General features: G+C 46.7%; 1 protein-coding gene across 1 annotated transcript; it reads left to right on the top strand.

Moving 5' to 3' along the window:
• Positions 1-265: 265 nt before the first annotated feature.
• Positions 266-6,480, top strand: LOC118578274 (aflatoxin B1 aldehyde reductase member 3-like). The gene is made up of 7 exons (XM_036179084.1): positions 266-479; positions 2,432-2,619; positions 2,811-2,915; positions 3,107-3,203; positions 3,439-3,538; positions 5,270-5,399; positions 6,080-6,480. The coding sequence occupies exons 1-7, from the start codon at positions 266-268 to the stop codon at positions 6,239-6,241; spliced, it is 996 nt and encodes a 331-aa protein (XP_036034977.1). The 3' UTR covers positions 6,242-6,480.
• Positions 6,481-15,759: the final 9,279 nt, after the last annotated feature.

Below are 15,759 nucleotides of genomic sequence, written 5' to 3' on the forward strand. Positions count from 1 at the left end.
GCCAGAGAGGCAGGAGCCTAGAGGTGTCTGCAACCTAGCTTATGGGGATCTGCCACCAAGCTCCGGATGGCACATATGCAGAGTTCTCAGCTCTGCCAACATGTTCCTGCCTTTCCTCCATTAAGCCCCGCCCCCAGTGGGAGTGGTCACTGAAAGCTACTTAATACCATGGGTACCTGTGCGCCCGCTACAGTAGCAGCTACTGACTTCTATCTTTATAAAACAGTCTGCATCTTTCCCTTTCTTTCCCTTCTTCCGCACCGCTATGTTCCAGTCCCTGTTGCGGGCTGTGCCCGCCACCGTGTTGGGTGCCATGGAGATAGGAAGCAGCTTGGATGTGACCTCCAGCAGCGCGGTGGTGCGCGCCTTCCTGCAGCGCGGCCACACGGAGATTGACACCGCATACGTATATGCAGACGGCCAGTCCGAGAGCATCCTGGGGGACCTGGGGCTTGGGCTAGATCACAAGGACTGCAAAGGTACGGGTCACGCCTGTCATTCACCCCCATTGAACATATCTGATTCCTCCCCAGTACAGCTTCCTCCCACCCCTGAGGCTCTGATCTTACCAAGTCTGCCCAAGAGCTCTGAGAACCATAAACTCCTCAGGCTATGTTTGCACAGCACCACAGTGGTCTCCTCCCCTTCTTCCAGAAGAGTGGCCTAGGACCTTCTTTCCACAATACACCAACCATGGTTCAGCCAAATCCCATGGGGCTAGCTTGTCTCTGGGACTTTGAACATGCTGGGACTCCTCTCCCACTGTGCAGCCTCTCCCACCTAGTCCTTGACAGGTAGGTGCCTCTGTCACACCTCATCAGCTGGACTCCCTGGTTTTGCAGCCACCACAGCCCCAGCACAGACTTTGGACCAGGCAATAGATCTGCTTTCTGTCTCAGCCTTGTTCAGGGCTCTAGACTTTGCTTTCTCAAACTCTGGGTGTCTGTTGGCTTACCAGTGGTTTCAGCTTTACCAAGGAGTAGCCCCTCAACTGGCATAGGGAAATAGAGTCATGTAAGCCTGTGAGGGTCTCTTCCACCACCTTGACCAGCAGAGTAACAATCTGCGGGAGGTAAGAAGGCAGTATGGTTCAACACAACTAAACAGCCAGTGTTGGATTTTAGGTATATTGAAGCACAGCACAGTTTGGTGGAAACTTTCCTGATGGTAACTGAGTCCTGTATGCACAATAGGGTACATAAATCTCCTTGAGGGACAAAGTAAACTAAGTGAAGCTTAGACACAACTACCAAGCTGCAGAAAAAGAATGTAGATTAATAGAAACAGGTTAATTTCAGTTATAAGAGCTAGTTAGAAACAAGCCTAAGCTATGAGCCAAACTTGCATGATTAAAAATAAGTCTCAGTGTCATTTTATTGTGAACTGGTGGCCCAAAGAAAAATCTGTTTACACCCCCAGGCCAGTGTCCATCTCCCTACTATGGAACCACATGCTCTTCCCTGCCTCTTTTTCCATATCCACCTGTCCCCTGAGTAATGGTCATAGTGAGGACACCAACTGCTTGTATTGTCCCCTGTCAGCTAAGCCTGATCAATTCTGGGGACTTTTCTGTAAACTGTTATTGGTTTTACTCCCATTTACAATTGACAGTATTGTGAGAGGAGGGTAATTTAGTCAAGGTCACAGCTACTAATGGCAGAGGTAGATTTTGGCAGAGCTGGGCTCCCCTACTCCCCCCCAGCCCCAAATCACTGCTAGCCCAGGTTAGTCTCATATTCAATATACAGCCATGGATAGCCTTGCAATTCTGACCTTTCTGTGTCCCCCCACCAAAGGGTAAAATTATAAGAATGCACCACACCTGGGCTAGCTCTATTCCTTAACTGTTGCAGTAAAGTAGCCTGAGTATCATAGTGTGTGTGAGTGTGTGTGTGTGTGTGTGTGTGTGTGTGTGTGTGTGTGTGTGTGTGTACATGTGTCTTTATGTTGGTCTGTGTGAGTTTGTGCATGTGTGTGTGCTCCTGCCCATGATGACATGGATGTTGGACCAGAAACATGTATGTTCTTCTGTCGATTCCACCTCTTTAGTTTTGTTTTGTTTTCTGAAACGGTTTCTCTGTGTCGCTCTGGCTGTTCTGGAACTTGCTCTGTAAGACCAGACCGATCTTGAACTCACCAAGATCTGCCTGCCTCTGTCTCCTGAGTGCTGGGATTAAATGTATGTGCCACCACTGCCTGACTACTTCATTTTTTTTGAGACAGGGACTTTCCAGCTGAACTTAGAATCCACCGTTTCTATGAAACTGCTAGAGAGTGAGCCTCAGGATCTGCCTATCTTCTCTCCCTAGCATCTGGGTTCTAGGAAGGCCCTGCCAAGCCCTCCTTTTTCATGTGGCTCACACTTGCACAGTGAGCATTTTCCATACAAACTGGTCCCCCACCTCTTAACTTCTATTGTTCTCTCCCAAAGTGAAAATTGCTACAAAGTCTATTCCAATCCTTGGGACATCAAGGACACTTGACAATATTCGGTTCCAGCTGGAGACGTCACTGAAGAGGCTGCAGTGTCCCCGGGTGGACCTCTTCTACTTACACGTGCCAGACCACAGCACCCCTATAGAGGAGACACTGCAGACCTGCCACCAGCTGTATCAGGAGGTGAGGGTGGTCCCTGAGCTTGGGGAGATGCTCTCTGACCTTTTCAACTTGACCCTGCCAGGCTAGTGACTGCTGGGAACACACAGCAGAGCTGGACACAGAAGACCTCACTCCAGGCTCCCCACCCAGTCAGTCTCCCTTTCTTTGTCTCCTGGCCCAAGCTGGGTAGTGATGGAGTCTCTCCCCTACAGGGCAAATTTGTGGAGTTTGGCCTGTCCAACTATGCCTCCTGGGAAGTGGCTGAGATCTGTACCCTCTGCAAGAAAAATGGCTGGATCATGCCAACTGTGTACCAGGTGAGGGGAATGTGGTAACCAGGACCATCCAGACTTTGGGGTCTTTGAGCATCACCATGACATTTGCCACCAGCACCAGGTGAATGCCCTGGTTGTGAAGGTCTAGGATGGTTAAGGACTAAACAGAGGGACTTAGGTAGATACATTTGGGGTCCCTTAGCATGTACCCCTCTTCAACTGTCTCCCTACAGGGCATGTACAACGCCACCACCAGGCAGGTGGAGAAGGAGCTCCTCCCCTGCCTCAGACACTTTGGTTTGAGGTTCTATGCCTACACCCCTTTAGCCGGTATGGGCTGCCATGGGCACGGGCCCTGTGGATGGGTGGGTGGACATGCCCTGTCCTGTGTTTGCCTATTGATGCTCTGATGGATGCCCAGTCCAGGCCCTAGGAGGTGGGAGGCTTTGAGAAGGAGATGGCTTGTTGCCCTTTCCGGGCTCCCTCCTGTTCTTCAGTACCTAGCAGTAACCTGGCTATCTGTGGAAGAAGTCTGGGCCAGGTTCTGACTGCTGCCTTCCTGCAGGGGGCCTGCTGACTGGCAGATACAAATACGAAATAGAAGATGAGATGCAGCCCTTGAGCCGCCTCTTTGGGAAGAAATGGGATCATTTCTACAGGGACTGGTGAGCTGTGTTGGGGGCTATGTCTGGCTGGAAGTTCATACCCCAGCACCCACACAAGCAGTCATTCTCTGTTGCTTGCATGCCTATAGTACAGTGTTGAGCTGAGACAAGATCACTGGCCTTACTTGCGTCTGAGCCTAAGCCCGGGTTCAGTAAGAAACCCAGCTTGCTTGTTTGTTTGTTTGTTTAATGTGTTTTGCCTGCATGCATGTCTGTGTACCACATTCATGCAGTGCCTGAGGAAGCCAGAAGAGGGCATCAGATCACGCTGAAATGGGAGTTGCAAAAGGTTTTTAGCTGCCATTGGAAGAACTGGTAAACCATGTCTCCAGCCCCCAAAGGCCCTGCTCTAAAGATGGGCTGTGATAGATCAGGACACTGACATTTTTTCCCTGGCCTTTGTGTGCACACAACTGCACACATTTGTATGTGCATATATGCATACATAACCCCAATACATAAGTCAAATCAGATGAAATCAAGTAAGATGGAATGAGAAAAAGTGGGGTTGGAGATGTAGCTCAATGATAGAGCACTTGTGTAGTAAGTGCAGGATGCCGGGTTTGAGTTTAGTCCTCAGTTCTGAGAGAGAGAGAGAAAATGAACTAAGAAAACATAGAAAGAAGAAAACTTAGCAAGATTGTCAACTATAACACATGCACAGTGGTAGTTAAAAGGGAATTGTTTCCTGTCCCTTTCTCTTTTTCTTAGACAGGGCTCACAGTGTAGCCCAGGCTTACCCATAACACACGCTCTTCTTTCCTGTCACAGCTTCTTCAGTACTGGAATTAGATGTGTGTGCCACTATGGACTACCACTTTGTAAATAAAAAAAAAAAAATGGTACTGGTATTGAAAATAGATTCTTCTTTCATACACTACATCCTGACCACAGCTCCACTCCCTCCACTCCTTCCAGATCCGCCCTGTAGTGTGTCTTTCTCTGTCCTGTCAGCCAGCTCTCAAACCATATGGAGACTTATTACTAATTCTGAAAACTCAGCCTATAACTTAGGCTTATTTCTAACTATCTCTTATCATTTAAATTAACCCATTTTTATTAACCTATGTGCTGCCACATGGCTCGTAGCTGTTACCTCTCCTCCTGCATGTCTTGCTTGTTCTCCATGTCTCGGAGTCCCCTTGTGTCTCTGCCTTCTTCCCAGCATCCTCTGTGCCTGGAAATCCCACCTAGCTATTGACCATTCAGCTCTTAATTACAGTGACATATCTTTACAGGGTAAAGGAATATTCCAGAACACATCCCCAGATCCACTCCCCCTCTGTATTCCCTCAGGAAAGAGCAGGCCTCCAAGAGACAATAACCAAACATGACAAAAGAAGACACAATAAGACAAGGCCAAAGCTCTCATACTGAGGCTGGACAAGGTAACCCAATAGGAAGAAAAGAGTCCCAAGAGCAGGCAAAACTAATTTTTGAGACAAGATTTCATATATCCCAGGCTGGTCTTGAACTTGCTATATGGCTGAAAATGACCTGAATTTCCAGTCCTCCTGCCTCTACCTCCCTAGTGCTGAGATTAAAGATGTGTGCTGCCACACCCATTCTATGAAAAGGCAGTGACTGAACTCAGGGCCTCCTGAATGGCTAGACAAGCATACCACCAAATGAGCTACCTCTCTGCCACCAGCCCACCAGGCCTTCAAGGAGTCGACCACACTCAAAGACACCAAGCTACTAACCCCTGCACTTTCTTCCCCATGCAATCAGGTTTTGGAAGGAAGACCACTTCAAGGGCATTGACCTCGTGAAGGAGGCCTTACAGGCCACCTATGGCAGCAGCGCCCCCAGCATGACCTCGGCTGCCCTGCGCTGGATGTACCACCACTCACAGCTCCAGGTAGCCCAGCCATCCCTTGCCTGTTTGCTTTCCCCCCTAGGCGGGACCCGAATGTGCCTTTAAGTGAATTCTCAAGAGCGTACGTCCCCCATCTTCTACAATTCTTGTCTTCTACTTCTCATGATACGTCTGCCTTGCTCTCCCTAGTCCTCTGTGCCAGGCTTGGCCCAGAATCTTGCACCATGGTTTAATGTCTCTCTTAGGCCTTAGGCATTATGATTAGCGCTGTTGACAAGGAGCCTGGAGTCCATACAGTCCTACTAAGGGAAAAGGAATCAATGTAAACTTATTTGCAGCATATGTAAGTCCTGTTCCTCGGGGTGGGAGCCATTCTCCTCTGCTCTGGGAGTCTGCATCTTGCCCATGAGGTCTCTTCAGCATCAGCCTTAGGCAACAACATAGTGTCCGACATGCTTCCAAAGGATGCTCCCTAAGTGGAGCTAATGAACAAGAGGTAAACTACCTCAGGCATTTTTACAAATGGAAGAACTCTTCAGTCTACACAGATGAACACAGTGGTGGGGCCGGAGGCAGGCCGGGTCTGTCAGAGATAGTTAGTTTTCTCTGGGTGTGTAGGATGTAAACATACCCAGATTCCCAAATGTTAGCAACAGATAGGCAAAGAGGGGCAATTGACAGGAGCCAGAAGGGTGCTCAGATGGGGCTGTCTCCCCTTGCAGGCCTCCCAAGGGGATGCAGTCATCCTGGGCATGTCCAGCCTGGAGCAGCTGGAACAGAACTTGGCCGCCACTGAGGAAGGGCCCCTGGAGCCGGCTGTCGTGGATGCCTTTAACCAAGCCTGGAACCTGGTCGCCCACGAGTGTCCCAACTACTTCAGATAGACTGTCCTGGCTCAAGCTGCCAAGGGCTTTCCCGCCACCTCTTGGGTTCACACCCTGGCCATTCCTTGCCTTATGCTGACTCAGTGGGTCCTCTGATCTCCACCCACACAGTCTTCTAGACTGTGGCCCTGCTCCCTGTCACCTTCATGGTGAAGAAAGGCTGGGCTGAGTCCAACAGCAGCTCTTCCTGTCTGAATAAAGCAGGCATCTGGCCTGGCTGCAGCCAGGACTGAACCTCAGACTGTCTCCTCTACTGCTCAACACCTGCTCCCTCCATGCTGCCTCGGGACCCATGAGAAAGGGTGGGACCAGGAGCTGGGGCTCCAGAGAGCATAAGCACGGGAGTGTCTGACACTGCCTGGCGAGGGTCCCCTCACCATGTCCTGATCCAGCCTCACCCCTCACTCTTCTCATGTGACAAAATGAGGTGGGCTTGGGTATGCACACCTGTTAATTCCAGCATTCAGGAGACACAGGGAGGAGGTTTGCCCCCAGAGTGAGGTCAAGACTGATCTAGTGAGTTCCAGGCTAGCCTGGGACTATCTCCAAAGGACAGAAAGTGAACCCAAAACCACCACCTGGTGGAACTTGTTTTTTTTTTTCCTTTGGATTTTCAAGATAGGGTTTCTCTGTGTAGCTTTATGCCTTTCTTGGAACTTGCTTGGTAGCCCAGGCTGGCCTTGAACTCACAGAGATCCTCCTGGCTCTGCCTCCAGAGTGCTGGGATTACAGGAGTGCGCCACCACATTCTGCTCTGTGGAATATCTCAGCACTTGTAGTGTCAGCAGTGGCTTTAGTTTTACCTGGAGCCTCCTATCTCATCGCCCCTCAGGTCCTCGGCTCACTTTCTCTCTCTCTCTCTCTTGTTGAAGTTGAACATCTTCTCTCCAGGTATAACCAAGCCCCTGAGGTCCCGGTCCCACAACCCACATATAAAATAAACATATAGACACTTACATTATTTAAACTGTTGGGCCATTGGCTCAGGCCTACCATTGTCTAGCTCTTACTCTTATATTTAGCCCATTTCTATTCATCTATACTTTGCCACATGGCTCGTGGCTTACCAGTACCTTACATCTTGTCATGGCGGCAGCTGGCAGTATCTCTCCCTGCCTTCCTGTTCCCAGCATTCTCCTCTTTCTTGTCCCGCCTACCTTATCCTTCCTGCCTGGCTATTGGCCAATCAGCACTTTATTTATTTTAACCAATCAGAGCAACACATTTGACATACAGAACATCCCACAGCACTTCCCCTTTTCTTTTTTTCAAAAAGCAAGGTTTTAACTTTTATATAGTAAAATTTCAGATAACAAAACAATTATCAAGCAAGAAATACAGTTATAATATTAAAGAAGATATCCTATCTATCTTATATTTGTGAGTCTAAGGTTTTATATCTAACTTATCTTTTATCATAACTGAGGAAATTATAACTATCTAGTCTTTAACCACATCAAAGACCTCAGAAGGATATAATATTACCTGAGAACTGGAAGAAGATGCAAGCAACTTTTGGGAGTCTTGCAGGGTAGACAGAGACAGCTGGCAGCCTGGACAGTCACCTAATGTTCCTTTGTAAAGTTGGGGCATCTGTCTTCAGCCCACAGGGCTAGAGTCTCTTGGTCACTTCTCTCAGTGTCCTATAGAATGTCTGGCAGTTTCCTCTGCGAAGCAGGAACCTGAAGGACCATTTTGTCAAGCAAAGTTCAGTGATCACCTTTCTATGGGTCCTGCATGTCCAGTTGATCAAGCAGTCCAGGCAAGAACAGTTTCTGCCCAAATGGCTATTTCTGCCAAGGTGAAGATAAACTCCATATGAAGTGTCTTTGATGCCTATCCTCCTCTCTGAAGTAAATCGGTGTTGCCAGGAGCAGACATGTCTCACTGTCCAGAAAGTCTAAATTTTTATAATATTTTAAATGCCATATTCTGTAGGTCTTTGAAGTATTTGAAGATTACCTATCTATCTGAAATATATCTATGTATACCTAGAAGACTTAACTAACATGGCTACATATGATTATCATAGATGACTAATTATTAATCTATTTTTTAATTATCCATTACAATTTTAAATGAGCTGTACAAACATAATACCTTAAACAAGAGTAGAAATATACACATAACAAAATTAACTTTAAGTTTGTATCAATAGACTAAAATCTATACCAATGTAAAACATTTTAAACAAGTTGTTGCTCTTTAGAAGTAAGTTCCTTAATCTACCCTTTCATCCTATTATATCTATATAATATCCCCTTTTTTTCTTTAGAAAGAGATCGCATTTATAATCAACCTGTTTTAAATAAAAATATTGGTTTTTCTCTGTCCCACATTAGAGGGCTCTTCTGATTTGGGACACAAGAATCCCTTAACCTTTTCTTTTAGCAATATGTCTGGGTTTAGAGAAGGAGTGAGCCAATTCCATCTCCAAAGCCAGCTTGATAATTTTGGGAAATTGGGCGTAGTTTCTCTTACTACTTCCTGCTGGAGGGGGGTGCTGTATCTTATGGGAACACAAAGAAAATTTTAGGATTATGGAGTAGTCTGTGAGGGTAAACCTCTGAGCCAGTTGCCTTGAAACCATTCTGGATGTTGGATCATCTGGGCCATGGTGTCATTGGAGACCTTTTAGGTGGTCTTGGCTGATCAAACCTGATGTATCTTAATCTGGAACAAATCCACAGCCTCTGGCTTTTTGTGGAAACAAAAGTAGAGACTCTTTTCCAAAGCAACATATCCTTATATCCAAATTTTGAAGTCAAGGTACAGCTTTTACAATCAAATCTTTTTTTGTAGTTAAAAATCCCAAAGACATCATAAACCAGATTCTCTGTATAATATCTATCTTTGTAAGACTGAAACACCACTGTGGCTGCTGGCTCCGCCCACCTCAGCTTCCCAACATGGTGGTGGTACAGTTTACTGCCAGCTCTGGGTCTGGAGCCATGTGTACTATCAACTATCAGAAGCAGTTCTATCAAAGTCGCGCATAGCCCAGAAACCTCTTTTTTTTTTTTTTTTTTAAACTAGCAAAGGCTAAATCTACCATGCAGCAGAGTCAAGTGCCGCTTGTAGACTCCTCATTCCCGCCACACTGCAGGTCAGACACACAAGTCAGGTACCCGCCATAGTAGCTCAAACCAGGCTGTCGCTAACTTGAGAGAGACAACTAGGAAGCTGTTTTTAGTTCCGTTCAGAATCTTTTTTGTCAGGTTTTAGGTGGAAACTCTTGCCAACACGTTAGGCACCATTTGTAGTTGAAGATCTTCTCTCCAGGTGTAACCAAGCCCCCAGGTCCAGTCCCACAACCCACATATAAAATAAACATATAGACACTTACATTATTTAAACTGTTGGGCCATTGGCTCAGGCCTACCATTGTCTAGCTCTTACTCTTATATTTAGCCCATTTCTATTCATCTATACTTTGCCACATGGCTCGTGGCTTACCAGTACCTTACATCTTGTCATGGCGGCAGCTGGCAGTATCTCTCCCTGCCTTCCTGTTCCCAGCATTCTCCTCTTTCTTGTCCCGCCTACCTTATCCTTCCTGCCTGGCTATTGGCCAATCAGCACTTTATTTATTTTAACCAATCAGAGCAACACATTTGACATACAGAACATCCCACAGCACTTCCCCTTTTCTTTTTTTCAAAAAGCAAGGTTTTAACTTTTATATAGTAAAATTTCAGATAACAAAACAATTATCAAGCAAGAAATACAGTTATAATATTAAAGAAGATATCCTATCTATCTTATATTTGTGAGTCTAAGGTTTTATATCTAACTTATCTTTTATCATAACTGAGGAAATTATAACTATCTAGTCTTTAACCACATCAAAGACCTCAGAAGGATATAATATTACCTGAGAACTGGAAGAAGATGCAAGCAACTTTCGGGAGTCTTGTAAGGTAGACAGAGACAGGGCTCTGCTTGAGGAGACACTGACTTCTGTGTCTCTCCCCGACCCATTCAGCTACTGGAAGGAGGAACACTTCAAGGGCATCACCCTGGTGGAGAAGGCTCTCAAGTCCACCTATGGCACCAGCACCCCTAGCATGACCTCGGCCACCCTGCGATGGATATACCATCACTCACAGCTCCAGGTAGCCCAGCAGGTCCTGTCTTTGCAGCGAAGTCAGATGGGAGGAAGGGGAGGCAGGGAAGTGGTAGTGGGCTCCTGCTGAGACTACATCTTCTCTGGCCCAGCTTCTTCCAGGGTGGTGGTGACCCATGTTGGTGCTAGCTTACCTCACAGTTACAATGTCTGTGTGAAGTCTACTCATATTAATATTTTTCTTTAAGATCTAGTTATTTTTATTTTGTCTTTACAAGTGTTTTGCCTTATGGGCACCATGTTAACATAGTGCCCTCAGAAGCCAGAAAAGGGTGGCACATCCCCTGGAACTGTAGTTACAGGTGGTTGTGAGCTAGCACCATGTGGGTGCTGGAAACTGATTCCAGGTCCTTTTCAAGAGCAGAAACTGCTTCTAACAGTTAGGCCATCCCTCCCGGTCTAGTGATCTCAATTTTCATATGGAGAAATTGGTTCAGACAGGCCGGTTTACTTGCTAAAGTCCCACAGCTCCATATTGTAGGAAATAAGCATAGATTTGACTCTGAAAAGTACATTTAAAAAAGTATTTATTTCATCGCTTCCATTACTCTCTGGAGAGAGAAATCAATTCTGTGTCCCTGTGAGTGTGTCCCTCTCTGCCTGCTGTCCCCACTTCCTCCCCCTAACCCTTTGCTCCAGTGTGGGCATACTGGGGTAATGTGCCCCTTCAATACCTGGTAAACCTCTGGCCTGAAGCTTAGTGTTCCCAGCCTGTCCTGCAGGGTAGAGGAGCCTGGAGGATGCTGGCTGTGTGAAGGCAGTGGTTATTTCTCTCAGAAGCAATACTTAAGTGAAATCTTAGCAATCCCACATCTTAGCAAGCCATAGGCAGGAAGGGGTGGGTGATGAGAGCCATGGGGTGGCAGATGTGTGCTGGAATCTGTATCTCCCTTGCAGGGCACCCATAGGGATGCAGTCATTCTGGGCATGTCCACTCTGCAGCAACTGGAGCAGAACTTGGCCTTGGTTGAGGAAGGGCCCCTGGAGCCGGCTGTTGTGGAGGCCTTTGACCAAGCCTGGAACCTGGTTGCCCATGATTGCCCCAACTACTTCCGCTAAGCTGGGTCTGACCTGGGGAGTTTTATCTACCTCTACCCTGGCCAGTCTGGGTCTTGAGCTGATTCAGCTGGTCGTTCCCTCCTCATCCAGATCACTGCTGATTTTGTTTTGTTTCTTTCTACTGCCTTGCTCTACACCGAGTTGCCTTCAGTGTGAGAGCTGGCTGAGCTCTGCCCCAGTACCTCCTGTTGAATAAAACGGTCACCTGTCATGGCTGTGGCCCAGGCTGCAGCAGACTGGTGGCCTTCTCTTGAATGCCTGTGGCTTGTTCTTGCACTGAGGGCCCAGTGGAAGTGGGCAGGAGTGTGCCTGATCTTCAGAAGTTAGAGGCCCTGGGTGGCCTGTTCTCTAGCAGTGGGGCTTGGTGGTGGCCCAGTACTCAAGTAGGAAAACCCTCCAGATTCCTTCTGGCACCAGGTTGTGTGTCTTCCTCCCCACCATGAAGTCCCACAGCAGTGGACAGCTGTCTGTCCCAGCTGAAGTCTTATCGTTCCCCTACAACATCAGCTCACACAGCTTGTAGGTCGTGTGATGTCCACAACCATCCTTCATGCAGAGTATAGGCAACAAGAAGCTGAAAGGTCACCTGGTCCACCCAGGCTCGCCCAGGTTCAGCTCAACACAGCAGGAGACAGGGCCTTAAAATCAGATCCCAAGTGCTACAGGATAGTTGGTTGCATAGTGACACTGTTACTGTATTACAAGTTTAACCTTGAATCAGGAGGTGGAGTTAGCAACTAGATGACCACAATTAGTCATAGAGAGTTTGGAGGACCCTGGATACATATAGAGAGCAACAGTATGTAGCAGGGAGGGGTTTAGAAAGATTCTCAGGCTTTTGGACCTGGGAAGGAGAGACAGAGGAGATCATTGGTTACATTTTTGCTGCTTCTCTTATCAGTCAGGTTTTCACCCTGATATTTGACTCCCGAGTTTTTATTAATAATATAACAATTAGATAAACTCTTCCTCTGGCATCCAACCTGGGCAAGAGATACCGAGGCAGCCCCTCTCCTGGCTGTGCAGCTGCCTGAGTTGCTGCTTTCAGCAGGCTGTTATTCAGGTGGCCCATGACCTTGCTTCCCACTATTCTGGTTTCCCCCAAAATGCATCCTTTTCATGTAGCTCTCTCCCTCTCCCCACGGGTTGCAGGCTTTCCCTGGTCCACTTCCTAGGCTGCAGCCAGCCAGCTCAGCCACTTGAACATGCTCTCTGGCCTTGACATTGGCTTCCACCTGCTGGGGCTTCTGCTGCTGGTGCAGCTGCCTCCCACCCTCAGCCCTGGCTACTTGCAAGCAGCTGCAGGTGCCTGTTGTGGGATGTTCTGTATGTCAAATGTGTTGCTCTGACTGGTTAATAAATAAAACACTGATTGGCCAGTAGCCAGGAAGGAAGTATAGGCGGAGACACTGCCAGCCGCTGCCATGACAAGTGAGATGTAAGGTACTGGTAAGCCACGAGCACCGTGGCTACTTATAGATTAATAGAAATGGGTTAATTTAAGATATAAGAACAGTTAGCAAGAAGCCTGAGCCATTAGGCCAAACAGTTTAAATAACATAAGCATCTGTGTGTTTATTTTATAAGTGGGCTGTCGGACTGCTGGCGCTTGGCGGGACCAGAGAGAAAACTCTCTAGCTACAGGTGCCCTCAGTCCAGCCTGTGCTCAGGTGCAGAGGCAGCCCACTGTGACCCCATCATTCACTGGGCTTACCTGGCTGCCTAGGCACTGTGCCAGGCCCCAGCCCTCATTGCCAAGTACCACAGCAGGAGCTGCCTACCACAGGCCTCCTCACCCCACCACAGAGCACTGCAGTTGCCTTTGCTGTAGCCCACAGGATACAGGGAGGGGTGGGGGAATATTGAGAAGGGTTTGGTCAGGCTTGGTGGCAAGCCCTTCCATCTGCTTAGCCATCTAACTGGTCTTTTGTTTTTGAGACAGAGGTGAGTATACCATGTTAGCCTTGAATTTGCTACATATTAGATCTCCTTGTCTCTAGCTCCCAGTTGCTGGTGTATATATTATTGCTGCCTGGGGTGGAAGTGGAGGGGCAGGCTCCAGGAGCAGTGCTCAAAGGGAAGCCAGAGAGTCTATGACTTTTTCTATCTGAGGGGCTCAGGGAAAAAACACTCACAGAATTTCTTGATGGTTTCCTTCTGATCTTTTCTTTATTCTTCTTTTGCATTCTCTTTATTTTCCTGATGATTTCCTTCTCTCATTCTTGATGTTTTCCTTCTAACCCTCTCATTCTTAGTGATTTCCTTCTAACTCATTTTAACTATCTTTTTCTTGATGGTTTCCTCCTAAACCATTTTAACTCTCTCTACCTCTAGTCTTCCCCTTGTAGCTTATATACCCCAGAAAAATCTTTCAGGCAATATAAAAATTACAATGCGGTTACATTCTGTTTTTTAAGTTAATCATTGTAAGTAAACAAACAAAACATGTTTTCCGTATCCCTTACATGATTAAACATTTTACCTATTATAGCTGAAAAACAAATTATCCCAAGAACCCACACATTCATACCCTAGCAACTTGTCATAAATTAACTGTGTAGGCAAGCAAGCTATTCTTCTGTCAGGTCTTTTCTAGCAGACTGTATTTTGCAGTTACAAAGGGTCAACACTTTATTACTGATCTTGAAAGGTAGATAAGGAATATTAAAGGAATCACAGATCTCAATTTTTATATGTGGAGAGAATAAGTCTGCTCTACTTTAGATTTTTAGGGTACATACCCACTCATCAATAGTTTCTTCTATCAGGAGATTGAGGGCAGAAATGGGCACAAGAAATTAATCATCTTTGACCACCACCCAAACCTAGCAAGGAAAGTATATCAACTAGCAACTATTGGGTAGCTTTATATTTTTGATCCTTAACCTAATGAATCTCTAACTCAGTTATGTGTCCTTGTGAATGTTAGATTGTTTTCTGGGGTTTTTTAATCTCAACGCTATTATCAAAACATCTGGTCTAACTTGAAGTTATTTTAAGGCTTTGTTTCAGCTAATGATGAACACTGAAACCTGTGACTGGATCCTTCAGCATTAAGAGAATTAGAGCCAGCCTGGCTCCTCAAACTCAAATTATTTTCCTTAATCATTAACCTGAACTGAAGTCTATGCAGCTTTTTAGGTGAAACTCATAGGCCCTAACTGTGACATTTGCTTGTATTTTTTAATTTAAACTTTTTATAAACTAACATTATTAAAATCAATTAGACAGTACAGGTTAAGGAAGCATCTTCATAATCCACAGATAAAAATGCCCATAGAATGGAATGTTTCCATGAGATAAACACACTACATTACAGGCAGTGGGGATCTCCCCATATCCAATCACACCATGCCAGATACCAGAGAAAGATGGCAGTGGCAAACATGTAAAGGCACAGCAGAAGCCAAAGACACTCTGGGGTCTGTGGTCTCAGGGCCTTTACCTAACCAAGATTTACCCATCAAGGATTTTTCTCCTGGTGAGCTGACACCTTGAAGTCAACTGCTATGTCAGTTCCTCTGACATGGTCACTGGCAATATATACCATGCCTGGCTTTTTCAGTCATAGAACAGACTGGCATCAGAACTTTTTTTTAAGCCCCCGGTGGGGGACTAAATGTGTGTTATCATGTCTGGCTTGACTTCAAACTTTCAATCCTATCTCAGCTTCCTGAAGTGCTGGGATTATAGGTATGAACACACTGGCTTGTCCTGGGTTTTATGTTTATGTTCAGTTTTGGTAGTCTCTCTGCACTTGAAAATTTCCAGGGCAGAGGTCAGAAAATCTGAAAGGGTCTAGAGGCCAAACAACTTACATCAGTTCCTGTGTGCTGCTAGGGGAGAACCTGGGTAAGCATGGCAGTCACATGCTTTACCACTGAGTCAGTATAGCTCTCCCCTCCTGTGGAACACAGCTAGCCAGCCAGGTGTGGTAGCACACAGGTGTAATCCTAACACTGAAGGGGCAGAGGCTGGAGTATTGCTGCAAGTTCAAGACCTGTCTGTGGTACATAGTGAGGGCATCTGAGTTAACAAAACCACTTGCTCCCAATTCCAGCAGTGGCCTTCCCCTGCCTTAGGGACAAGCCCTTGTTCCTGGCGTGTCAGGCTTAGCCCTGGTTTATGGCGTCTCTGTGTGTACATGTTTATGTATAAGTGATGAAGCTGTCAGGGCACTAAACTTTCCTCAGTAAATCCATTCCAGACAAAGGGCTGGAGAGGACACCCAACTCTGCAGGCTGCTGTCGGCTCTCTGCAGTGCTGTGCTGTGAAGAAGCCAGGCCGTGCAGGCCCCAAACAGATGCACAAAGCTGAAGGCCTTCTTCCTAGG

This window comes from Onychomys torridus, chromosome 2, assembly GCF_903995425.1.
Source record: "Onychomys torridus chromosome 2, mOncTor1.1, whole genome shotgun sequence".
In the NCBI taxonomy this organism is placed as follows: Eukaryota; Metazoa; Chordata; class Mammalia; order Rodentia; family Cricetidae; genus Onychomys; species Onychomys torridus.

What these genes read in the sequence shown, in the direction of transcription:
- LOC118578274 (XM_036179084.1), top strand. Translation starts at nt 266, where the DNA reads ATGTTCCAGTCCCTGTTGCGGGCTGTGCCCGCCACCGTGTTGGGTGCC. An exon ending in GATCATTTCTACAGGGACTG is followed by an intron (nt 3,539 to 5,269) that starts GTGAGCTGTGTT and finishes CCATGCAATCAG; the next exon opens with GTTTTGGAAGGAAGACCACT. An exon ending in ACCACCACTCACAGCTCCAG is followed by an intron (nt 5,400 to 6,079) that starts GTAGCCCAGCCA and finishes CTCCCCTTGCAG; the next exon opens with GCCTCCCAAGGGGATGCAGT.